The sequence below is a fragment of the Bidens hawaiensis genome, unplaced genomic scaffold, assembly GCF_021521415.1.
Source record: "Bidens hawaiensis isolate Kalapana, Puna unplaced genomic scaffold, B.hawaiensis_p1.1 tig00010302_1, whole genome shotgun sequence".
Lineage (NCBI taxonomy): Eukaryota > Viridiplantae > Streptophyta > Magnoliopsida > Asterales > Asteraceae > Bidens > Bidens hawaiensis.
The window spans coordinates 616,537-642,367 of NW_027491781.1; the positions used below are offsets into that span (position 1 = coordinate 616,537).

The following is a 25,831-nucleotide window of genomic DNA, read 5'->3' on the forward strand; positions in this document are numbered from 1 at the left end:
TCAGTTCAATTTAATTTGACCTACGTTCAAGTTTTATAAACTTTGAATTGAATTAAATTAAATTAAAGTTTTTATAAATATATAAATAAATAAAAGTGTGTGGTTTAACGTGCATGGCGCGGTTCATTGCGGTTTTGGTTAAAGTAGAACCGAAAACCCAAGTTTCGGATTTTTGTTTTTTCAATATTGTTTAGTTTCGTTTTTTTTTCACAAAAACACAAAACCGAACTATAGGTTTCTGGTTCAATGCGCGCAGTGCGATTCATTGCGGTTTTGGCTAAAATGGAACTGAAAACCCAAGTTTCGGTTTTTTTATTTTTTTGATACCGTTCAGTTTCGTTTTTTTTTTCACAAAAACACAAAACCGAACTATAGGTTTCTAATTCGGTTTGGGATTTTTGGTTTTGACTCGGTTTTTAAGTTTCATGCACACCTTAGGGTCTGTGTAGTGAAGGGCTAAAAATTGAGAGGGATTTTCGATGCATGACGCCACGTCAACATATGAGTTATTTTCAATTTAGAGGCGTAGTAGTTTGTAGTCTCATTACATCATCACATTAGTTTTTTATTTTCTTTTTCTAATTAAGTTGAATAGATAAAAGTAAAATAAATATAAATTCAATTAAATAAATACGTTAGAGTTAAAAAAGAAATATTAAAATAAAAAATACAATCTTATTTGCTACGGGTCAAAATGCGCTCATAGCCTCAGCCTTCTGCTCCGTCGTCTCTTGTATGATCGCAACTATCTTCTTCTTATATCAATAAATCGTTCCACCATGTCAGAAGTATTTGTCGAATCCATTTTTGGCAAAGAAAGTTGGATAATATTGGTTTTTAGAAGTTGAGTTGGAATATGAAATGGTGAAAATGATTGAATTAGTTGAGTAGGTTGGGTATTTATATTAAGGTAGCGTTTGGTATACATGAATGAGAGGTGAAATATAATGGACCATTATGATGGAATGAAAAAATGTTTGTTTGGTTGGTCAATGGAATGGAATCACCCATTACTATGTCCATTCCATCCCCTCCAAAACACCTCAAATTCATCCATCCACCCCCTTGTTTTTTTATTCATTCCATCCATCTTTCACACTATATCACCTCCACCAACCTCCCACCACTACTACCAATTGCCCTCTCACCACCACCACCGCCTTTGCCAGCCGCCACCACCACCGCCTCCGCCGCCTGTCGCCAACAACACCACCTCCGCCACCCGCCGCCACCAACACCCGCCTCCGCCACCCGCCGCCACCAACATCCGCCTTCGCCGCTTGCTGCCACCACTACCCGCCTCCGTTGCCGCCACCACCACCTACCATCGCCGCCCACCACCAACCATCGTTCCCAGCCATCACCACCATCACCCGCTGCTTACCACCGCCCACTATCACCACCACCTGCCACTAGGGGTGAGCAAAAAACGGTTCAGAACCGTCAGAACCGAGGAACCGGAACCGAACCGGTGCCTTAGAACCGCTAATGTGTATACCGGTTCAGTTCTCGGTTCTCAGAATATGCATTAATCGGTTCCCGGTTCGGTTCCGGGTAAAACTGGCGGTTCTAGACTTGGAACCGAAAGACCGGAATATTCAAAACGTTTTTTATAAATTTACCAATCCCCATTTTTTATAGAGTAAGTTATTAACCGACATCCATTCAATCATATTTTTTTCAAATCTTATTTCTTTATGTTTAAGAACTAACAACCATGATCAATTTTGATTTAAGCTATCAAGGTAATTTAATATAAAATGATATGATCTTCCATTAATCTATCGTTGCTAATTATTTATTTAACTTCAACACTTAGGTTTTAATAAACAGTATAACGGATATGTAATCTAAATTAGTTTTACCGTGAAAAAAGACATACAATTGTATAAACTTGTTTGCAATTTGCAAAGTTTGCATAACTCATTTAATAAATAAATGATCGAACCGGTTCTAGCCAGAACCGATTAGCGAGAACCGGCTTTAGCGGTTCTGGAACCGGACCGGTTTACTATAATAGGTTCCGATTCCAGTCTATTTTTCACTCATTTTCGGTTCCGGTTTTGGTTCGGTTCTCGCGGTTCTGAACCATTGCACAACGGCTGCCACCACCAACAATTACTCCTGCCACCCACCACCACCATTATTGCTCACCGCTCACCGCCACAATCCCACCGCCACTCACTACCATTTTATTTTATAATGATTTTTTCTAACTTAACAAAAAATAAAAACTAATAATTCATATCATTCTCACATGGTAACCAAACATGTCAATGGAATGGTAATGATTCATTCCATTACCTCGTACATTCCATTCCCTCACTCATTCTATTCCATCGCCCATTCCATTATTGTTAATTATTTTTTTTATAATTGAATCGACCGTTGGCAAATTAAGGGAGTTAACTTCCGGTTAGTCTTGCCAATAGTCACATTGTTACTTGGGATTATTGTTGGTCAATACCTAATAGTTTGGATTATTGTAATCGATTTTCTTATTAAGAATTAAGATGAACTTGTATGTTTTGATGATGCCGCTCTGAAACTGTGGTGGAAGGCGGTGTTTATTCAGTATCCAAGGTATTGAAATCCATTCATACAAGAAACATGCAACTGTGACAGAAATCCCGGGTTTTGCCCAATGAAAATAATAATCAGCAGGAAATTGAACAAAGTCAACAAACGGATTGTTGGTTTAGATGGATAGAGGGTAAATGGCCCTAGTGCTGATCAGATCATGCATGCCATCCACTTTGTTGTTGAAGTTATGATAAATGTGACACATTTGAATGAAGGCAAACCTTTGTCATGGAATGAACCTATGCACCTTGCGCCTAAAGAAACACCAAAAAGTCGAGTACAACACAATTATATAACCTTGAATCTTGATAGCAGAATTAAGAAATGATCATATCATGCAGATTTTCAGCCTTGTCATTAAAAGTTGTAAGGTTCCCTGCTCTTTCAATGGCCTGAAAAAACGGCGTTGACATTTAGGGTCAAACATGCGGAAAAACGGGTTAGGTTGGGCTGATCCACCAATACCTTTTTTTTTCGCATTTTGTTAATTCTAAAATGTTATATATATAAAATGTTATATATATAAGGTAGATCTATAAATAAAACGACTTAAGTGTGCATTGTTTAACATGTTTGACTTGCTCTCATTTTAAAAATTTTATTTGTTGTTTAACATGTTTGTGACGAAACAAAGCACAAATCTAAACGTGTCAAAACTGTCACATACTCACATATATAAGAAATCAATTAACAAACTACACCACAAATGTTATCATAATTCATATGAATAAGTCAATTAAACAACTTTCTATTTGTAACAAAAGTTTAGATCTTTCTCTAGTTTTACATGAACTATTGGACTATTAGCGGCTTGCATATGCTCTAACCCTGTTTTATACTCACTCCGTCCCATTATAAGTGTCATAATTAGACTTTTCAAGTCTTTCTTTTGCAACTTTGACCGTAAATATTTTTGCTCGTGTCATATAATACTTGATGAAAATTATATCAATGTAAAATACATTTAAAACCCAATCCATTCATATATTTTACATCAAGTATTATATAACACAAACAAAAATATTGTCGGTCAAAGTTAAACAAGAAATACTTGAAAAATCAAACTATGACATTTATAATGGGACGAAGGGAGTAATACATAAAAGTCTGTCTGCTAGTAGAACACTAAATTTAAAGTAATAGATTACTGACCACAAGCTCATGTGCTGCATCATATCCGATTTGTAGCCTTTTCTTCCAACTCAAAACATTTAGTCCGTCATCATTTCTAAATTCTAAGTAATTACTGCTATTAATGTTTAGAATCACTTGGAAAGGTTAATAATTTAAATATTCATAAGTTACCAAATAGATGATTTTCCAAGTTTCCATTAGACATGTAGTCATAAATAAGTCCCTTGTGGCTGTCTTCATCATAGTATCCAATAAGTGAACTCACTACAAACAAAAAGCCATTTAACAGCACATAAACAATGTCACAAGAAACAACAAAAGTGACATTAGCGAACCTTGTTGGAACGAGCGGCACGCAAAAAAGTGTCACTAGAAGTGCTACCACTAAAACCATGCGTAGTGGAGCTTTGTCCATGGCGTTTTGGGCTATAACGCCGGGGCACACCGCCCCCCTCGGCGTTTTGGGGAAATTTTTTTTTCGAACGTTTTGTCTATAACGCAGGTTTGGCACAAAAATTGATAATGGTATTCGGTTTTTCTCTTAACATATTATGTATATATTCAGTTTTTGGGGCAATTTTTTTTAATGAATCCTTTACTTGTTTGGAGACATGGCCATGGTGCTCAAGAAGATAAAGATGAAGAAGAAGTGAAGAAGGTGGGGTTGGTGAATTTTTGTTTGAGTATTTTTCTATGTTGCCCCTCCTCTAACTTTAATAATTAAAATTGGTCTCTAAACTTAAAAGAAAGGAATTGACAACTTCTTATTATTATTGCAATTTTTTTTTTAAATTTAATGTATTTTTTAATTTTAATGTAGTTTTTATTTTTAAATTTAATGTATTTTTATTATCTTAATGTAGTTTTAAATTAAAAAAAACACAAATAAAATTAATAGTGACTGGGCGTCACGTGGCGCATAACGCATGGAGGTGAGGCTTTATGACTACACCATGTTTTTGTAAAAAACCATAACTCTGATTGGGCGCCACGTGACGCATAATGCCTGGATCACGGGCTTTATGACTACTCATGGTCTAAAGCCTTTTATAGTGTCACTTTTTCCGTCTTTCACTACAAACTTTTGGAGCTTAGTGGCACTTTTGTCGTCCGTCACTAATACTTTTCGACATTTAGTGCAGTTTTTTCTTTTGCCATACAAAATTTCTGGGCTTTTATTGGAATCGAGAGCCGTCCAGCCCCTGGACAACCAGAGGGAGCTTGCTTACAGAAAGAAGTTTCGCCCGCCATTACAAACATATGCGCTTTAATGGCAACTTTTTTTTGTTTGTCACTGACTTTTTAGACTTTTAATGACACTTTTTTTTCATCAGCCATATAACCTTTGGTGATGCTATCATTTTTTTTTTGGCTTTTAATGACATTTTTAAATGCCTCCACTATACAAATATAAATCATATTAACTTAAATGCAACCATAGATGTAAATAAGAACTTGGGTGTCTCACTTGGCCAAGGAAGTACGTGAATTTTTTTATTATTTTTTATATCTACTTCATTTATCATATCGAATGTAACGGAAATCGATCAAATTTCAATTTCTTTTATTTTAGTTCTGGTGCCATAACGAAGCCGACAGAAACTAATCGAATTCGCATATACTCGCCGCCTCAACGCAAGTGACCAACTATGCCCGGGTTTTACCAACACGCGTAATCAAAATGAACGTTTTTGAAAACCGACCAAATTCACGTCGAGTTACCGCCTCAATGTATGCCCAGGACAGACAACTTTTGGATTTTTACCACCATTCAGGTTTACCGACCAAATAAACATCGTTTTAAATATATTTTTTTATGTTAATATATTTATATGTTAATCGAATACAAATTAATTTTTTGGGTTTTACTGCTAAAATTTTACCAACGGTTTCTATACCGATTGAATTCGTGTTGACTCATCATCGTAACGCTCGGGTTTTGTCAGTTGTCCTGGTTGTAGGGCTAATTATAGGAGGCTTATGTATTAGATAGTTTTTATAATAAAGATTTGTTAAATGCTTTTGCTTAGTGTTAGGATGTAATGGGTCAATGGCCAAGACTTGTTAGAGGTGCACAAACCGTAATTTTCAAATATCCGGGTTCAGGTATGACCAGGTACTGGAAAATTAGGTATTGGTAATACTCGGGTCGGGTCCGTGTATTGTCTCTAAAAACCATACCTTATGCATCGGGTTCAGGTCGAGTATATAACCGAGTATTCTAAAACCGGGTAATTTGAATACCCTATTTTCGGGTATTGAAAAAACCCTATTTTCCGGCTTTTTTCTGGGTATTTTTCGGGTGTAGATTGGATTTTTAAAAGGTTGCACTTTTTAGGGGTATTTTCGGGTATTTTTAAGGTATTTTTCGGGTACGGAATCGGTTCAGGTTTTCGGGTATTACCGGGTACAAATCGGGTCTGGTTCGGGTTCGGGTTTTAGTATCGAAATGCATATCCTATCCGTACCCTACAGGTAGGGTCGGGCATTAAAAAAACCGGTTCCGGTTTTTATTTCAGGTCCAATTCCGGGTTCAGGTTTTTTATGCACCTCTACTTGTTGCCCATATGGGCTTGGCCCATGAAGCCCACTTGTTACCTAGATTTGGAGTATATAATATTCTCTCCAAACTCAAGGAAGAAAGTCTAGGATGCAACATGCTGAGTAAAAAACTAGTTATTTTATATTTATAAGCTTACGATACAACATCAAATATTGTATACAAAGAAGTAATTGGTGATTTGTAAACAGTTGGTGTAAATTTCGATTTTTCATTATTACACGTAATTTGTAATTTTATTTGAATGAATCATTTAGAGCTTTGTGAATTACGTCGTTGTCATTATTTAAGTCTTGTAACACACGAGATTCTAATCTAATTTGTGTAATGTTAGAATCAGATGCAAATAAATTTAACATGCCAAGTTTACAAATAACTTGTGTATTACTCTAATATTTAATATATATATATATATGAAAACAAAAATATGAAATCATTTTGAAATGCACATGATCGAAGATATATACAAATAATAATTAAAGATAAATTCCACGTAAGTTATAATCCTGTTGTTAGGGTTTTAAGATCTCCCAGCGATGTGTGAATGGAATTTTGAACTGTTCGATCCTAGAAACCTCGTCATGGATTCTCTGATCGTGTTCTTCGTATCTGTATCGTTTCCGAGCCAGTCGAGTCTACACACTCACCTTCAGGTACGTGTTATATCTTATATTTTTCATATGATATAGGCCACCAAACTAACTCGCGTCTTTCACGACATGTTGGCCTCTAACGCGTTTTTCACGAAATTCTTGGCCTATTAATTGTTTTTTAATAATACATTATTATAATTAATTTTGTCCATATTTGATTTTTCTTTTATAACTTGTAATATGTAAATTTATATATGATTTCAAATATGTCGTTGAGACGTGTTTATTTTTTCTACATGTTATAAATTTTACTCAAAACTGAAATGTTCAATAAAATTTGACCAGACTCGTTTTAAGTAAAGTTTATGCCAACACGTAGATAAAAATAAACACGTCTCAACGGTATACTTGAAACTTCATAAAACTCTATGCATTACAAGTTATTAAAAAACCAAATATGAGTAAAAGTAGCTATAACAATGAAATAATAAAAAAACAATTGATAGGGCAAACATGTCGTGAAAGACGCATTAGAGGCTAAAATATCATTAAAGACGCACGTTGGAGGCTAAAGGTCGTGAAAGATGCGCATTGAAGGCTAACATGTCATGAAAGACGCGTGAAAGCATAACACGTAGTCAAAGACATGTTTGTAGGGGACATTTATGAAAACTTTTATTTATGAGACAAACCGATATATCTCTTCTGTTAATAAGACATTTTGAGAATTTTCCATATAGGTTAACTTATTGGTTATAATTTGTCCATTTACATTGATTCAAGTTGCAGTAAGAGATAAAACCTTACATATTAGCTCACCAATTTTAGCCGCAAGAAGTCCGAAAAATTTTTTGAAATAGGAAAAATGAAAGGGATGAAATGGTTTATAGGAGAGAGAAATCTTTTTGTGTTTCTAGGTGTTCCGCCATTTGAAATGGCGGAACCCACACTGGTTGCAGAGCGTGTCAGAAATTGTCTGGTGAGTTGGAGGTTTTTCTGGTGTTCCGTCATTTCAAATGGCGGAAGTCACTTATTTTCCATGTGTTCCGCCATTTGAAATGGCGGAACACCACTTTCCCCCCTTTATAGCCTGCCCCTATTCAATTATTGCACTTCCGCCATTTCAAATGGCGGAAGTGAATAGTAATATTCTGACACGTGTCTGATAAGTTGTTTGACCACACTGTTCACTTATGCCATTTCAAATGGCGGAAGTGAACAGTTCTTTATATTATCATTTTCTAACATAGCATTACTTTTCTTAAAAATTTTAATTTCAAAAATATATTTTAAAAATTTAATATATATATTATTATTTTCTTTTATAGTTATTTTTTTTTTAAAATTTATTTGAAAAATATATTTTTTAATTTTAATATATTTTAAATTAGTATTAAAATTTAAAAATATATTTTTCAAATAAAAAAATTTAAGAAAAAAATACTATAAAAGAAAATAATAATATAAAGTATTGTTCACTTCCGCCATTTGAAATGGCATAAGTGAATAGTGTGGTCAAACGCCTCGTCAGGCGAGTGTCAGAATATTACTATTCACTTTCGCCAGTTGAAATGGCGGAAGTGCATAAAGGGGGTAAAAATGGTGTTCCGCCATTTCAAATGGCAGAACACGTGGAAAATAAGTGACTTCCGCCATTTGAAATGGCAGAACACCAGAAAAACCTCCAGCTTACCAGACAATTTCTGACATGCTCTGCAACCAGTGTGGGTTCCGCCATTTCAAATGGCGGAACACCTAGAAACACAAAAAAAAATTCTCTCTCCTATAAACCATTTCATTTCTTTCATTTTTCCCATTTCTAAAAATTTTTCCAAGAAGTCCATTTTTCTTTAAGGTGATTTTACATTACTCTGAATTCGTGATTTTCTTTCCCTTTTTCTTTTCATATAAATTTTGGTATTGGTTTCATGCAGTTGTTTTCAAACGGGATGAGAGAGTCCGAACAACGCTATGCAACCTTACACATTAATGCCTCGGGTTTGTAGTGATCGATCATCTTTTATAAGTTTTACATTTGTGTGTGATTTATAGTTTTATATTATTCAACAGAGGAAGCTGGTCTCATGGAATTATTGAAGTTTATATATAGCAATAACTTAACAGCTGCAAGTGCTCCTGCGGTGCTTGATGTAATATTGGCTGCGGACAAATATGATGTTGCTTCATGTGTGAGATATTGCAGCCGTTTATTAAGAAATCTACCTATGTCACCTGCATCTGTATTAGTTTATCTTGATCTCCCTTCCACTATTTTAACGAGTGGGGCATTTCGGCTGCTGACTGTTGCTGCCAAGCAGTTCTATGCGGTCCATTACAAAGACATAACCAAGTAATTAAGCTTCCTCAAAACTATCAAAGATAATGTAGGGCTATGGTACTAAACCTGGTTTTACAACCCTAAATTTATTATGTTTGGCTTATTTTATTATATGGACTAATACAATGTTATTGGGCTGAGGGGGTTTTGTGGAGGTAACCCTAACTGGGCTAGGCCCATTAGGGTACCATGATGGTGGCCATGAGGCTCCCTATATAAGGAGGTCTCCACCTCCTTATTAGGGGTTGGTCATTCTCAATAAGAGCCACCACCATATTTTTGTGTCTGTGAACAAGAGATCCTGGAGATTTCTTAGCGGTCACCTCCACACCCCCAAAAAGTCATTGCAGATCCCAACCAGCCGGAGAAGAAGATCAAGACGTGGTTCGTTCATCTCGAAATCCGTGGAAACATCGTCATGGATCAGGTCAGATTCATCTCGTGCTTCGACATTGGCGCCATCCGTGGGAGGGCAATGAACCACGCTTCGCTTCTCGTCTCGGCCCTCCGATCTGTTCATCAATATCTCGGGTCTACGGTTTCTTCTTTCAGATATGTTCTATGGAAATCCAAAAATCCGTAGATCTAAAAAATACTTCCAGATCTGGAAATACACAGGAAGAAATACCACCGAACTTTTGGGGAAAACCCTTAGATCTGTGTTTTTTCTAAGTGAAATATACCAAATCTAGTTATGATTTTTTCAGATCTGGGTTCGTTTGAGCAACAGTCACACTTCATATTCATAGATCTATAAATCCTATTAGATCTGTTGGTTTTACATAAAACCTACCTGATGTGGATATTCAAAATCTCTAGATCGTGCGCGCCACCGCGGATCAAAATCGCTCCCTGTGGATCAACTTCGGATTCCGCATGCGCGCTCCCGGCGATCACTCTACGCCACAGCGGGTCGCATGCGCGCTCCCGGCGATCACTCTACGCCACAGCGGGCCGCATGCGCGCTCCCGGCGATCTACGCCACAGCGGGCCGCATGCGCGCTCCCGGCGATCACTCTACGCCACAGCGGGTCGCATGCGCGCCCCCGGCGATCACTCTACGCCACAGCGGGTCGCATGCGCGCCCCCGGCGATCACTCTACGCCACAGCGGGTCGCATGCGCGCCCCCGGCGATCACTCTACGCCACAGCTCACGCATATCACATGCTCATGAAGACAGCCAAAACCTATGCTCGTGGCGCATATCACATGCTCACGCATCACGCATGCTCACGCGTATCACGCATGCTCACGCGTATCACGTATGCTCACGCATACCACATATGCTTACGCATATCACATGCTCACGCATCACATATGTTATTGGGCTTCACGTATGCTCATGCATATTAGATGCTCACGCATCATGCACGCTCACGCACCACATCTGCGCGTGAGAATAAAGGAGACATTGCGCAGGCCGCGCGTAAGCGACATAACAAATGAACAGTCTAATCCAAATCAGGATAAGAACAACCACACTGTTCACTTATGCCATTTCAAATGGCGATCATTTTCTAACATAGCATTACTTTTCTTAAAAATTTTAATTTCAAAAATATATTTTAAAAATTTAATATATATATTATTATTTTCTTTTATAGTTATTTTTTTTAAAAATTTATTTGAAAAATATATTTTTTAATTTTAATATATTTTAAATTAGTATTAAAATTTAAAAATATATTTTTCAAATAAAAAAATTTAAGAAAAAAATGCTATAAAAGAAAATAATAATATAAAGTATTGTTCACTTCCGCCATTTGAAATGGCATAAGTGAATAGTGTGGTCAAACGCCTCGTCAGGCGAGTGTCAGAATATTACTATTCACTTCCGCCAGTTGAAATGGTGGAAGTGCATAAAGGGGGTAAAAATGGTGTTCCGTCATTTCAAATGGCAGAACACGTGGAAAATAAGTGACTTCCGCCATTTGAAATGGCAGAACACCAGAAAAACCTCCATCTTACCAGACAATTTCTGACATGCTCTGCAACCAGTGTGGGTTCCGCCATTTCAAATGGCGGAACACCTAGAAACACAAAAAAAAATTCTCTCTCCTATAAACCATTTCATTTCTTTCATTTTTCCCATTTCTAAAAATTTTTCCAAGAAGTCCATTTTTCTTTAAGGTGATTTTACATTACTCTGAATTCGTGATTTTCTTTCCCTTTTTCTTTTCATATAAATTTTGGTATTGGTTTCATGCAGTTGTTTTCAAACGGGATGAGAGAGTCCGAACAACGCTATGCAACATTACACATTAATGCCTCGGGTTTGTAGTGATCGATCATCTTTTATAAGTTTTACATTTGTGTGTGATTTATAGTTTTATATTATTCAACAGAGGAAGCTGGTCTCATGGAATTATTGAAGTTTATATATAGCAATAACTTAACAGCTGCAAGTGCTCCTGCGGTGCTTGATGTAATATTGGCTGCGGACAAATATGATGTTGCTTCATGTGTGAGATATTGCAGCCGTTTATTAAGAAATCTACCTATGTCACCTGCATCTGTATTAGTTTATCTTGATCTCCCTTCCACTATTTTAACGAGTGGGGCATTTCGGCTGCTGACTGTTGCTGCCAAGCAGTTCTATGCGGTCCATTACAAAGACATAACCAAGTAATTAAGCTTCCTCAAAACTATCAAAGATAATGTAGGGGTATGGTACTAAACCCGGTTTTACGACCCTAAATTTATTATGTTTGGCTTATTTTATTATATGGACTAATACAATGTTATTGGCTGAGGGGGTTTTGTGGAGGTTACCCTAACTGGGCTAGGCCCATTAGGGTACCATGATGGTGGCCATGAGGCTCCCTATATAAGGAGGTCTCCACCTCCTTATTAGGGGTTGGTCATTCTCAATAAGAGCCACCACCATATTTTTGTGTCTGTGAACATGAGATCCTGGAGATTTCTTAGCGGTCACCTCCACACCCCCAAAAAGTCATTGCAGATCCCAACCAGCCGGAGAAGAAGATCAAGACGTGGTTCGTTCATCTCGAAATCCGTGGAAACATCGTCATGGATCAGGTCAGATTCATCTCGTGCTTCGACATTGGCGCCATCCGTGGGAGGGCAATGAACCACGCTTCGCTTCTCGTCTCGGCCCTCCGATCTTTTCATCAATATCTCGGGTCTACGGTTTCTTCTTTCAGATATGTTCTATGGAAATCCAAAAATCCGTAGATCTAAAAAATACTTCCAGATCTGGAAATACACAGGAAGAAATACCACCGAACTTTTAGGGAAAACCCTTAGATCTGTGTTTTTTCTAAGTGAAATATACCAAATCTAGTTATGATTTTTTCAGATCTGGGTTCGTTTGAGCAACAGTCACACTTCATATTCATAGATCTATAAATCCTATTAGATCTGTTGGTTTTACATAAAACCTACCTGATGTGGATATTCAAAATCTCTAGATCGTGCGCGCCACCGCGGATCAAAATCGCTCCCTGTGGATCAACTTCGGATTCCGCATGCGCGCTCCCGGCGATCACTCTACGCCACAGCGGGTCGCATGCGCGCTCCCGGCGATCACTCTACGCCATAGCGGGCCGCATGCGCGCTCCCGGCGATCTACGCCACAGCGGGCCGCATGCGCGCTCCCGGCGATCACTCTACGCCATAGCGGGCCGCATGCGCGCTCCCGGCGATCTACGCCACAGCGGGCCGCATGCGCGCTCCCGGCGATCTACGCCACAGCGGGCCGCATGCGCGCTCCCGGCGATCACTCTACGCCACAGCGGGTCGCGTGCGCGCCCCCGGCGATCACTCTACGCCACAGCGGGTCGCATGCGCGCCCCCGGCGATCACTCTACGTCACAGCGGGTCGCATGCGCGCTCCCGGCGATCACTCTACGCCACAGCGGGTCGCATGCGCGCTCCCGGCGATCACTCTACGCCACAGCGGGTCGCATGCGCGCTCCCGGCGATTACTCTACGCCACAGCTCACGCATATCACATGCTCATGAAGACAGCCAAAACCTATGCTCGTGGCGCATATCACATGCTCACGCATCACGCATGCTCACGCGTACCACGTATGCTCACGCGTACCACGTATGCTCACGCGTACCACGTATGCTCACGCATACCACATATGCTCACGCATATCACGTGCTCACGCATCACATATGTTATTGGGCTTCACGTATGCTCATGCATATTAGATGCTCACGCATCATGCACGCTCACGCACCACATATGCGCGTGAGAATAAAAGAGACATTGCGCAGGCCGCGCGTAAGCGACATAACAAATGAACAGTCTAATCCAAATCAGGATAAGAACAACCATGATTGTACCCATATGGCTACGCGCCATACTTAAAGGTTGGGAATCCTCATAATATCCCATATGGCTACGCGCCATACTTAAAGGTTGGGAATCCTCATAATATCCCATATGGCTACGCGCCATACTTAAAGGTTGGGAATCCTCATAATATCCCATATGGCTACGCGCCATACTTAAAGGTTGGGAATCCTCATAATATCCCATATGGCTACGCGCCAAACTTAAAGGTTGGGAATCCTCATAAACCCATAGGCCACGCGCCAAGCTAAAAGGTTGGGCACACCTCATAATTTGCTCGAGGATGGGAACCATGCAATACATCCACTTTTAGTTAACATGTTTTTGCAGGTTCGGCTACGAGCCGCACAAACACCTATGACATCATTATTATTATCTGGCCATTTGTGCCTCCATTATTATTTTGAAAACAGGCCGGGATATTCATCCTGCGCGGAGGAGGCCCTTGTAGGCCAGTCATTATCATCATTTTATAGCTCGTAAGTCGCCTCGCGCGTAAGCTTTTATTATTCTTATAGCTCGTAAGACGCCACGCGCGCAGGCTTCATTATTCTCATAGATCCGTAAGTCGCCTCGCGCGCAGGCTTCATTATTTTTACAGCTCGTAAGTCGCCTCACGCGCGCAAGCTTTATTATTCTTATAGCTCGTAAGACGCCACGCGCGCAGGCTTCATTATTCTCATAGATCCGTAAGACACCACGCGCGCAGGCTTCATTATTCTCATAGATCCGTAAGTCGCCTCGCGCGCAGGCCTCATTATTTTACAGCTCGTAAGTCGCCTCACGCGCGCGGGCTTTATTATTCTTATAGCTCGTAAGACGCCTCGCGCTCAAGCTTTTATTATTCTTATAGCTCGTAAGACGCCTCGCGCGCAGGCTTCATTATTCTCATAGATCCGTAAGTCGCCTCGCGCGCAGGCTTCATTATTTTTACAGCTCGTAAGTCGCCTCACGCGCGCAAGCTTTATTATTCATATAGCTCGTAAGACGCCTCGCGCGCAAGCTTTTATTATTCTTATAGCTCGTAAGACGCCACGCGCGCAGGCTTCATTATTCTCATAGATCCGTAAGTCGCCTCGCGCGCAGGCTTCATTATTTTTACAGCTCGTAAGTCGCCTCACGTGCGCAAGCTTTATTGTTCATATAGCTCGAAAGACGCCTTGCGCGCAAGCTTTTATTATTCTTATAGCTCGTAAGACGCCTCGCGCGCAAGTTTTTATTATTCTTATAGCTCGTAAGACGCCACGCGCGCAGGCTTCATTATTCTCATAGATCCGTAAGTCGCCTCGCGCGCAGGCTTCATTATTTTTACAGCTCGTAAGTCGCCTCACGCGCGCAAGCTTTATTATTCATATAGCTCGTATAACGCCTCGCGCGCAAGCTTTTATTATTCTTATAGCTCGTAAGACGCCTCGCGCGCAAGCTTTTATTATTCTTATAGCTCGTAAGACGCCACGCGCGCAGGCTTCATTATTCTCATAGATCCATAAGTCGCCTCGCGCGCAGGCTTCATTATTTTTACAGCTCGTAAGTCGCCTCATGCGCGCAAGCTTTATTATTCTTATGGCTCGTAAGTCGACTCGCGCGCAAGCTTTTATTATTCTCATAGCTCATAAGTCGCCTCGCGCGCAAGCTTTATTATTCTCATAGCCTGTAAGTCGCCTCGCGCGCAGGCTTTTATTATTCGGCGTGCTGTATCTTATTCATGCTAGTGCACCATCATTATCATAAAAACCACAACACGTCACCATCATGAAGAAAACCTCCCAAAACTCAAAGACAATAAAGATAAGGCCGAAGAAAAGGGTAAAAACCGCCTCACGCCCTAACACACCTCATAAAGTCCAGCGCTCCACCTAAACGCTTGCGCGCCCAGGAGCAACGCTGGACTTGGGGGGGCTTGTAGGGGTATGGTACTAAACCCGGTTTTACGACCCTAAATTTATTATGTTTGGCTTATTTTATTATATGGACTAATACAATGTTATTGGGCTGAGAGGGTTTTGTGGAGGTAACCCTAACTGGGCTAGGCCCATTAGGGTACCATGATGGTGGCCATGAGGCTCCCTATATAAGGAGGTCTCCACCTTCTTATTAGGGGTTGGTCATTCTCAATAAGAGCCACCACCATATTTTTGTGTCTGTGAACAAGAGATCCTGGAGATTTCTTAGCGGTCACCTCCACACCCCCAAAAAGTCATTGCAGATCCCAACCAGCCGGAGAAGAAGATCAAGACGTGGTTCGTTCATCTCGAAATCCGTGGAAACATCGTCATGGATCAGGTCAGATTCATCTCGTGCTTCGACAGATAATATTGGTAATAATAATAATGTTAATTAGTTGTTTCTATTTTAACAGCCAATGTATTTTTAGATAATATTGTGGAGGTTGTTGACCATCATAACCTTAGCCTTGATGTCCTCCTGTAAATCAGCCTAGATGACCTCTTGTACATTAATTCCTTATGCTGTAATCGGCTTATATAAGCCATGTAATATTCTTCATATAATCATGCAATTATTCAGTTATCATAAAAACTACATCCAGAATGTCAATAATCTAAAATTTAATTTATTAATGACAGGTTTAAAGATGAAATTCTTCGTTTGCCGCTTGCTGGTGCGGAAGCAATTATAGCGAGTGATGATCTCCAAGTCACATCGGAAGATACAGTTAACTGCTTTGTTCTCAATTGGGCAAGGACCCAGTACCCTAAAATAAAGGATCGTCGTGAAACTATCGCAACCCGCCTTGCAAAGTTTATTCGTTACCCATGCATGTCACGTATAAAGCTTACAAAACTTCTCACTTGCAAGGAGTTCGACCCTGAATATGCCAAAATGGTGGTATCGGAAGCAATTACTTTCAAATCCCGTGTTCCACATACATATATAAGTAATGAAAACTCTAATCTTAACCATAGGTTCGTGGAACGGGTCTACGAGTACCAATCCATTAAGATGATTGAATTCAAACAACCACGACTACATTGTGTGGTGTACTTAGATTTAAAGCGTGACATGTGTGCAAGCTTGCTTCCATTGGAAAAGTTTTATTCAGAAGTATCTAACTTGGGTGGTCAAAGGTTTTATTTCATGGGCCAATGTTACATGGACCGTTTCGCACTTTTTTTGGTTGTGCTAAGAAAAGAGGCGGGTGCTTTTGCGTTTGACTATGAGTTTGCAGCAAGGTCAAAACTCGCTGATGATGGGTTTGTTAGCAAATTCACAAGGAGTTATACACTTCCGGGTGAAAAGGCGCTTAGGTGCCTAATTTTGTTTAAAATTCCGCGGACTTGTTTTATCGGGGAAGATAGCGTCTATTTCATTGATGATGTTCATCATGTTAGGCTTGAGCTTACTGGTAGATGTTGAGAAACCAACACCAAACACATTTTTCATAGTGGAGTAATTTAGGTTAGGTTGAACAATGGTTTTTAGACTTGATTTTTAATAAGAGATTGGGTAATTAGACTATTTTTGGTTAAATGCATTTTGATATGCATTATTATCGTTTGATTTTGGTTTAGTAGTTATGATTATATAGTATTAAAGATGCTATATAGCAAATAATTTATAATTCTTAAAATCATACTTAACTACTATTTTTAGAATATGTCAACACACATCCTAATATTTTATACCGCCATAACTAAATGCTCTCGAACAGGTTTGAATTCTCATCACTTTAATGGGAATTTATTGATGTCAATAGATTTAAGACCTCTTTGTATTTAGGCTACCGCACTCTTCAAAATTAGAGAGCCCCGATGCCACACTCTAGCCAGACTATGTTGCCTTAATTGGGGTCACGCTGACTTCAGTTTTTGACTTGGGCGTTCCCTAGCTCAAATACTTTATAGCCAATATTCACCAGAAAATGACAAGTGAGATTCAATTATTCAAACTTGAGTCTCCACTGGAGAACCCAAGCTTCCTACTACTAAGCTACTTAATTAGATATTTCACGTGATTTTATATTATTCACTTAAAGTTTACTTAATTAGGTTCCTATCTTACAAAGAAAATTATCTTAAACATCTTTCTACCCAAAAAAATTACATAACACATTAGATTCTTTCCAAAGTTTGCTAAATTAGTATAGCAAACTGGTATAAAACTAGTTCCACCAAAGTTGTTAATAGCCATTTATTTTGGTTTTTTGAACTTAATTCTATAATTGATTAATTAATTAATTTATAGCTTGAGATTTGCTTTCAAAGTATTTGTGATTTTGCTATGTGCCTATGTTGTCATCTTGTGCTTGTACGGTTTATAAACTTTACGAAGTTTATTATGAAATTTATACATGGCCACATATTCAATAATTATAAAACTTGTGTATAGAACCTCCAAAAACTTAAAATTTTATATTGCATCATGACATACACCATGATGTTAGGCTATTTATTTCAAAACAAACAACCCACCACAAGCTGAATATTTACATGTTCTCGTAGGTTAGCATGGTATTGACGGGGTCATATCTTTTCTGGTAATAGGTTGTCATGGTTAACACAAAAGAAAAGGACCATGGGACCCTGCCCACGCGTCCTTGAACGCTTGCTATAGTGGATAAAGCTCCGCTTCCTCTTGCTATCATTTAGGTTGAACTGGTCAAACCGTTAACAGCTATGAATTAAACGAAGTTTAAGGCGCATTTTGGGCACCCCGTATTGTTAATGCCTTACTACTTACTACGGATTGTTGAATGAAGAACGGGTTACTGCCCGTTTACTTTTAAACGAGTCAAATGAAAAAAAATAAAGTTAAAAATAGAACGGGTCGAAAGTATTAATCCATAGTATAATATTTTAAGTTGTAGTCTCCATGTCAACTCATGACAGCAAGTGAAATTTCATGGTAGTGGACAAACATAAACTGCAGCCTAATTATATACTAATCAGAGCAATTAGTGGTGTTGCATCATATAGCAGCAAAAATTCCCTTAAGCATCTTAATTAAAGCTAGTTGATTCTATTAATATATACAAAAAAAATGAACTTTTAAAGCATAAAACTAAAAGGTAGACTTATTAAACTCATTATCACATAAAATTTAAACTAAATAAATCTCCCATCATAATCACTTAATGTTACAAATTTTTTACTTATTTTCTAGTCACCGTTAAAGATTAAGAACTAGTTCATTACACGATACAAACCTGGTTAAGGGTGTTACCCAAAGAAGGAAACGCGACAGACCCAACGCATCCTTGGAGCAAATTCAAGTGGTCTTTGGTTCCTGCCCAAATCCCTTAGCTGAAGATAATCATTGGAAGTGAAGTAGTGCGCGGTTTTCTATCTAGTAATCGCTAGAAGTAGTCTAAATTCTAGATTCCATCATAAACACTAGTTTTTAAATCCTATAAGCATGTTTTATACAAGCAACTTGATATTTAAAAACTAATTATCTTAAACATCATTGCATATATATGTCTTGTCAAGATTGACAACATAACGATTTCAACCCGGTGTTGTTGTTGTAAAAATGGCATTATTCAAAAATTTATATTCTGTGTTGTCGATTATTCAAGTAGCTCTTACCTTAGCTATGGTTCATGCTCTGGATGATCAATCAGGTACTCAACAAATTATTTTTATAAATGGAATGTTTTTATGAACTACATTTATTAACGTTTCTATTTTCGTTTTATATTTCTTTGCAGGTTTCATAAGCATAGATTGTGGAATACCAGAAGGTACAAAATACACTGATAATACATCAGGAATAAACTATGTTTCGGACACGGGCTTCATAGACAGTGGCATAAATCTAGAGATATTATCAATTTATAAATACAGCAACCTGGATTACCAGCTCAACACTGTAAGAAGTTTTCCTGAAAACACTAGAAACTGCTACACGCTTAGACCGGTACAAGGGAAAGGCAATAGGTATTTGATACGGGCGAGGTTTATGTATGGGAACCATGACTTCAAAGGTCAACCTCCACAGTTCGACGTTTACCTTGGAAACGATCATTGGTGTAGAGTTGAATTTAGTTATGCGCCCTTTTTATCTGAAAACGACTGCGAGATTATACATCTCGCTTCATCAGATTACATTCATGTGTAGACCGGTACAAGGGAAAGGCAATAGGTATTTGATACGGGCGAGGTTTATGTATGGGAACCATGACTTCAAAGGTCAACCTCCACAGTTCGACGTTTACCTTGGAAACGATCATTGGTGTAGAGTTGAATTTAGTTATGCGCCCTTTTTATCTGAAAACGACTGCGAGATTATACATCTCGCTTCATCAGATTACATTCATGTGTGCCTTGTAAATATAGGTCTTGGAAACCCTTTCATTTCAGCATTAGAATTAAGGCTTTTGGATACCTCCATGTATTCATTAAATTTACAATCACTGACTCTAGTCGCACGCGAAAATTTTGGCACATCTGAAACAGTCAGGTCAGCATTTAACTTTCAAGTTATTCATGTATAATCTTAACCCATGTGCAACCAACTAATTGAAAAAATATTCGGGGGGGGGGGGGTAAGTGGTTCGGTTTAGTTATCGGTCAAAGACTCAAAGCGAGTACTTTTTGTCACATGTTGGAATCTTTTTTTCCAAAACTTAGTTATCTATGCCCAACCTATATATTGTTGATGCAGGTATAAAGATGACAAATACGATAGAATATGGAATCCTGGATATCCTTCTTTTGAATATACAGACGTAAAAGTTTCTCGTCCCAATAATTTATCGATATTTACAATGGAAAATATACCATCAAAAGTCTTGATCACCGCCGTCACACCCACGAAGGCAACAGACGATATATTGTATTCATGGACGGCTATTAATAAAACCGAGGAGTTTTTGATGTACCTTAATATTGTTGAAGATAAAATAGGAAACCAGACCAGAGAGTTCAGCATTTATGCGGACGGGGTTCTGGGGTGGACCATATTCTGATAATGATTACGATGTTATGACATGGTTCATTCAGTTTTCTGGTTCATTATCGCATGAACTTAAGATACATGGAACAAAAAGATCAACACTTCCTCCTATGGTTAACGCAATCGAGCTTTTTAAACTAGTACACCTCCAACAGGGACAAACAGATGACCAATGTGGTAAGATATTTATCATTTACTAGTAGAATATATGCTTTTTATTATTCTTAATTTCTTGCAGTGTTTTACTTTTATATATTTAGATATATCTAGGCGGCAAAATTACTAGGTTGGGATTTAGTAACGAATCAAACTAGATTCGGGTTCAAATCAAGTTTTGTAAATTGTACACGTCATGACCGAAACAATTTTTTGTGCAACATTTTCTATTTGTATATTTTGTTGTAAATATGGTTAGTTGATATTCTATCTTATCTTCACTGTGGTGTTGTAAATTAGCCAAAGCAATGTGGAGTATCAAGTCAACATATGGGTTAAAAAGAAACTGGCAAGGCGATCCGTGTGTTCCGCGTGCCTCTATTTGGGATGGTATTAACTGCAGCTACAATGATACAGATAATCTTAGGATCATATCCATGTAAGTATTCCATACACAACCATAGCTTCATCAAACCTATCAATAACTTCTTTAACAAACTTCAAATTTAGGAACTTGTCCTTCAGCGGATTGAGTGGAAAGATAGCTCCGGCTTTTGCTAATCTCACAATGCTACAATCATTGTAAGTGCTATTCTTATATTATTGTAGTCTATCATATACTCCCTAGCTCCGTCCCATTAAAGATGTCAATATTTCCTTTTTTTTGTTTGTCCCATTAATATGCCCACTTTCAAAATTTATTAGCCAAATTCCAAATTTACCCTTAAACACACACAACTAACATTAATAAACATCATTGATGGACCCAATTTTCAAGGGCATTATTGTCATTTGGTAAGCAAAAAGAAATAGTCATTCAATCTACCTTGAACTTTGTGTTAATTCCATTTTCAGGGATCTGTCCTACAATAACTTGACGGGAAGTGTACCAAAGTTTCTTGCTTCTCTTAATTTCTTGAGAATTCTGTGAGTTACCTTGTCATAGATCTAGACAAAAGTTTTTAATAATTTTAAATGTTATATAATAGTCTTAAGCATGGTCTTTCTTATAGCAACTTAACAGGAAATAATTTCGCAAGACCCCTACCAGCGGAACTCCTAAAAAAGGCAAAGAGTGGCTCATTAATGCTGAGGTCAGCTACTTGTTCGTTTTTTCGGGCAACAATATAATTATATAAAAACAAAATAGAACAAATCAACACTCATCTCATTTTTTAAATTATCAGTATTGAAGCAGATAGTGATCACTGTCCCAAGGGTTCATGTAAAAACAATAAGCATAAAAAAGTTGTTACAATAGTGATAGCAACAATTGCTTCTTTATTCCTGGTATTGGTCGTAGCAACCGTCCTATGGATAACTAAAAGAAGACGAACACAAGGTCGGTTTTAATATTGTTAACCTTATAAGACATACATATTAAACAAAGAAAATCATAGGAAATGAAACAAAGATTTTAACTAATGAATGCAGATTCCAGCATAAGAGACGAGTTTAATGAACCAAAAAATCAACGTTTCACATATTCAGAAGTACGAAGAATTACAGACAACTTTAGTTCTGTTATTGGGAAAGGGGGATTTGGAACGGTGTTTAGTGGGTTGATTGGGGATACCCGAGCTGCTGTGAAGATGCTTTCCGAATCATCGGCTCAAGGGTACAAGGAATTTCAGGCAGAAGTAAGTTTTCCATGAAAAGTTAGTCTTATTTTTTAAACAAAAATTATTTATTCAAATCTTTACAGGTCAGCCTTCTGACGAGTGTTCATCATAAAAACATAACGTCGCTTATTGGGTACTGCGATGAAGGCAGCCACAAGGGACTTATCTACGAGTACATGTCTAATGGAAACTTGGGAAATCATCTATTTGGTAACATTTATATAAATATTTTTAAACATCAACCTTTCTAGATAATTTAAATCACTAATAGCAATCATTCCATGAAATGATGAAGGAACGAATGTTTTGAGTTTGAAGGAAAGGCTACAAATCGGATATGATGCAGCACAAGGTCCGTATTCGTAATCAGATTACTTTCAATTTAGTCTTCCGCACATAGGTTTTTAAGTATTATCGATTCCATGGGTTTGTATAACAGGATTAGAGTACATGCATCATGGTTGCAAGCCATCAATTGTCCATAGAGACGTAAAGTGTTCCAACATATTATTAAACGAGAAATTACAAGCAAAACTAGCAGATTTTGGTCTGTCTAGAGCTTTTACAACCGAAGGTGCTACACACGTGTCGACGATAATCGCTGGTACTCCTGGTTACCTTGACCCTGAGTAAGTTTCTTTTGTTCTACATTTTTCATTTTCCAAATAAAATGTCTGCATAATTAAATAAAAATAAGTTATGTTTTGTAGGTATTTCACAACAAACAGGTTGACCGAGAAAAGTGACGTGTATAGTTTTGGAGTAGTATTACTGGAGTTGATTACGGGCAAGCCAGCGATATCAACGGATATATACATAGTTAATTGGGTTAAATCTATGGTTGAAAAAGGAAGTGTTGAAAATATAATCGATCCTCGGTTGCATGGGGATTTCGATGTTAATACCGCGTGGAAAGTGGTAGAGTTGGCAATGAGCTGCGTTGGGACTTCGTCCGTCGAAAGGCCAACCATGAATGATGTGGTGATGGATCTAAAGAACTGTTTGAACGGGGCGAAACCGAATAATCTAAATCATAACATGTCATTGAGTTTGGAGAGTATAGGGGGTCCAAATCTTAGATAATCAAATCTTGAATTTGTGTTTTTGTCTAATGTTTTCCACATTTTGCAATAAAGTCATGTTCCTAGATAGCATTTTGAAGTTACAATGCCAATAGAAGGCTTTATAACTTATGTGTGTGTTAGTTGAACTAAAGAAATAAATATTTAAATGCAAAAACTGAATTACAACCAAGAAAATCTTTTGCCTAATTTGTGGCTATGTAACCGTTTTCTTTATCTAACATAAAGCAAAAGGTAAACTGTATTATATAGTTTCCGATGTTCTATTTTTTTTTCGATTTAAACAAATACAAATTTTGTTGTAAACTAACCATACAACATAACAAAGTTTAAACAAAAAATAAAAATGTGTTACAGTGTTGCAGATTTGGATCGGTTCGTACGTTTATTTATTTTCGTTACATTAATTAAGTGTGTTAAAACATGCATACGAATCCTGACAACATCTATAATTTATTAAAATGATGTTAGTAAGGACACTCTTGTCAAATTACACTATCTTATTTGACAAGGGCTAACGGTGTTAGTAAAGTTGATGTAAATTATAACTTTTAGAAACCATGAGGACATAAATAAATGAAAATAAGTTTATTTTGGACGGATCTGGCAAAAGTGAACAAACAACAAAAACGAAAACAACATTTTACTCTATTTAATTATAAGGGTATTTTTATCATTTCATACTAACTTTACAGACGAAAACTAATGGAGTTAGGGATTTTGACTGAAAACACAACTTTTGTGCCGGAAAACACCGCCGCAGAAGACACAACTTTTGTGCCGGAAAGTCAAGTCACCGTTACAACTTCTGTAAACACCGCCGTGGATGAGAGTAGAGTTCTCGCCGGAGGATATAAGGCTTATGTGCCGGAAAACACCGTCGGAGGAGATACAACTCCGACGAGAGTTCTGATGCTTATAGGTCTTTTCGCACTCCGACGTGGAGCGTTTGCGCTACATTTGGAGAAATGGCGAGAAGATTGAGCCTATTCGTTTCTCATTGTTGTTTTCGAAACGTTGTGGAACCTTGCCTTTGCGGCGCTTTCGTTCGCAACTTTATTTTGGTTTACGGCGGGAATACACGACAAATTGGAGGCTAATGGTATGGATCTTCACTTACTCCATTCACTGTATCGTGCATGTGGTGGTTTTGCCATTGGAGTACAAAAAGAGAAGTAGGAGGATTTCATCGATGTTGAGTTCGATTAGCTGCTTTTGTTCAACCTATAAGAACAATCGTGTTACTCCGATTAGGTAGTAATTATTATATAATACAATTAAAGAGTTTGGTGCCGCAAAGTCCCGGTTGGGCCACTTTGCGACACCATGTTGGTTTTTTTTGGTTTGTTTTAGTTTAGGCCCGTAACAAACGTAACGAAAACCGACCGATTGTCAATTTTGTTTTTTGTTTTGTTTTTGTTTTAGTTCTGGTACCGTAACAAACGTGACGAAACCAATCGAATTCGAGTAGACTCAACGTGTTTTGTTTTAGTTCCGGTACCGTAACAAACGTAATGAAAACCGACCGAATGCTGGTTTTGTTTTGTTTTAGTTCTGGTACAGTAACGAGCGTGACATAAACACCCAACCGAATTCGCGTAGACTCACCGCTTCAAGCCCGAGTTTTACCGACCGACGCCACCTCATTGGTCCACCTCAAATTTTATTATTTTTCTTATTTTGGTTTTGGTTCTTGTACAATAACACATGTAACCGACACCGGGTTAGGTTTTATCAAAGCCCGAGTTTTACCGACCGACGCCACCTCATTGGTCCACCTCAAATTTTATTATTTTTCTTATTTTGGTTTTGGTTCTTGTACAATAACACATGTAACCGACACCGGCCAATTCGCGTCGACTTACCATCTCAACACATGCGACCGACAGCGCTTGGGTTTACCATTGCCCGGGTTTTAAGTTTTAACGACCTGTCCCGGCGCAACACGCTGGATAAATACTAGTTAAACATAAAACGAATTGAAACTAAAACGGGATTAAATCTTGTTGTTTTTATAAGTCCTCTAGATGGATCTCACAACCTTACTTAGATCAATCTGTGTTGTTAGTTAGAGGAAATTACTAACAACACTCGGATCTCGGATCTTAGTTTTTGTAAACTCAAAAGTGAGAAAAGAGAGAAAGTAAGAGAGGTTGTTGAAGTGGTGTTTTATTTTTAAGTGTGGTTGACTACAATATGGAATATAAGTTAATATATATATACTCCATATTTAGGTCATTACATGGGCCCAAGTGGGCTTGCCCATTGAACTTTACTATACAAAATAAACGTACTTAATACTTAATACAGCGACTATAAGCAAATATAAAGACATGTACTATATTAATAATAATATAGAATATTAGCCCTACATACCTGTTGATCAGAGAGGCAATCGATTTAAAATGTTCTTTTGGTTTTCCCTAATATCCAGATTTTCTCCAAGCTTAGGAACGTAAGACATTTTTTATTTTGTTTTTTATAATAAAAAAGTCAAAGTTAACGGGTAAAAAGTCAAAT

At 38.0% G+C, this 25,831-nt stretch overlaps 1 protein-coding gene and 2 pseudogenes across 1 annotated transcript; all 3 read left to right on the plus strand.

Annotated features, from left to right (window-relative positions):
• Positions 1-7,735: 7,735 nt before the first annotated feature.
• LOC143534731 (BTB/POZ domain-containing protein POB1 pseudogene) lies at positions 7,736-9,224 on the plus strand (annotated as a pseudogene).
• A 2,100-nt stretch (positions 9,225-11,324) lies between these two features.
• LOC143534732 (BTB/POZ domain-containing protein POB1 pseudogene) lies at positions 11,325-16,911 on the plus strand (annotated as a pseudogene).
• A 2,115-nt stretch (positions 16,912-19,026) lies between these two features.
• LOC143534733 (putative LRR receptor-like serine/threonine-protein kinase At1g05700) lies at positions 19,027-23,420 on the plus strand. The gene is made up of 14 exons (XM_077029151.1): positions 19,027-19,117; positions 19,175-19,523; positions 20,161-20,314; positions 20,403-20,628; positions 20,899-21,046; positions 21,118-21,189; positions 21,463-21,534; positions 21,621-21,701; positions 21,795-21,949; positions 22,042-22,247; positions 22,313-22,439; positions 22,525-22,581; positions 22,669-22,858; positions 22,940-23,420. Exons 1-14 carry the CDS (start codon positions 19,027-19,029, stop codon positions 23,310-23,312), a joined length of 2,301 nt encoding a protein of 766 aa, XP_076885266.1. The 3' UTR covers positions 23,313-23,420.
• Positions 23,421-25,831: the final 2,411 nt, after the last annotated feature.

What these genes read in the sequence shown, in the direction of transcription:
- LOC143534733 (XM_077029151.1), top strand. Translation starts at nt 19,027, where the DNA reads ATGGCATTATTCAAAAATTTATATTCTGTGTTGTCGATTATTCAAGTA. An exon ending in CTTGGGAAATCATCTATTTG is followed by an intron (nt 22,440 to 22,524) that starts GTAACATTTATA and finishes GAAATGATGAAG; the next exon opens with GAACGAATGTTTTGAGTTTG. An exon ending in CCTGGTTACCTTGACCCTGA is followed by an intron (nt 22,859 to 22,939) that starts GTAAGTTTCTTT and finishes TATGTTTTGTAG; the next exon opens with GTATTTCACAACAAACAGGT.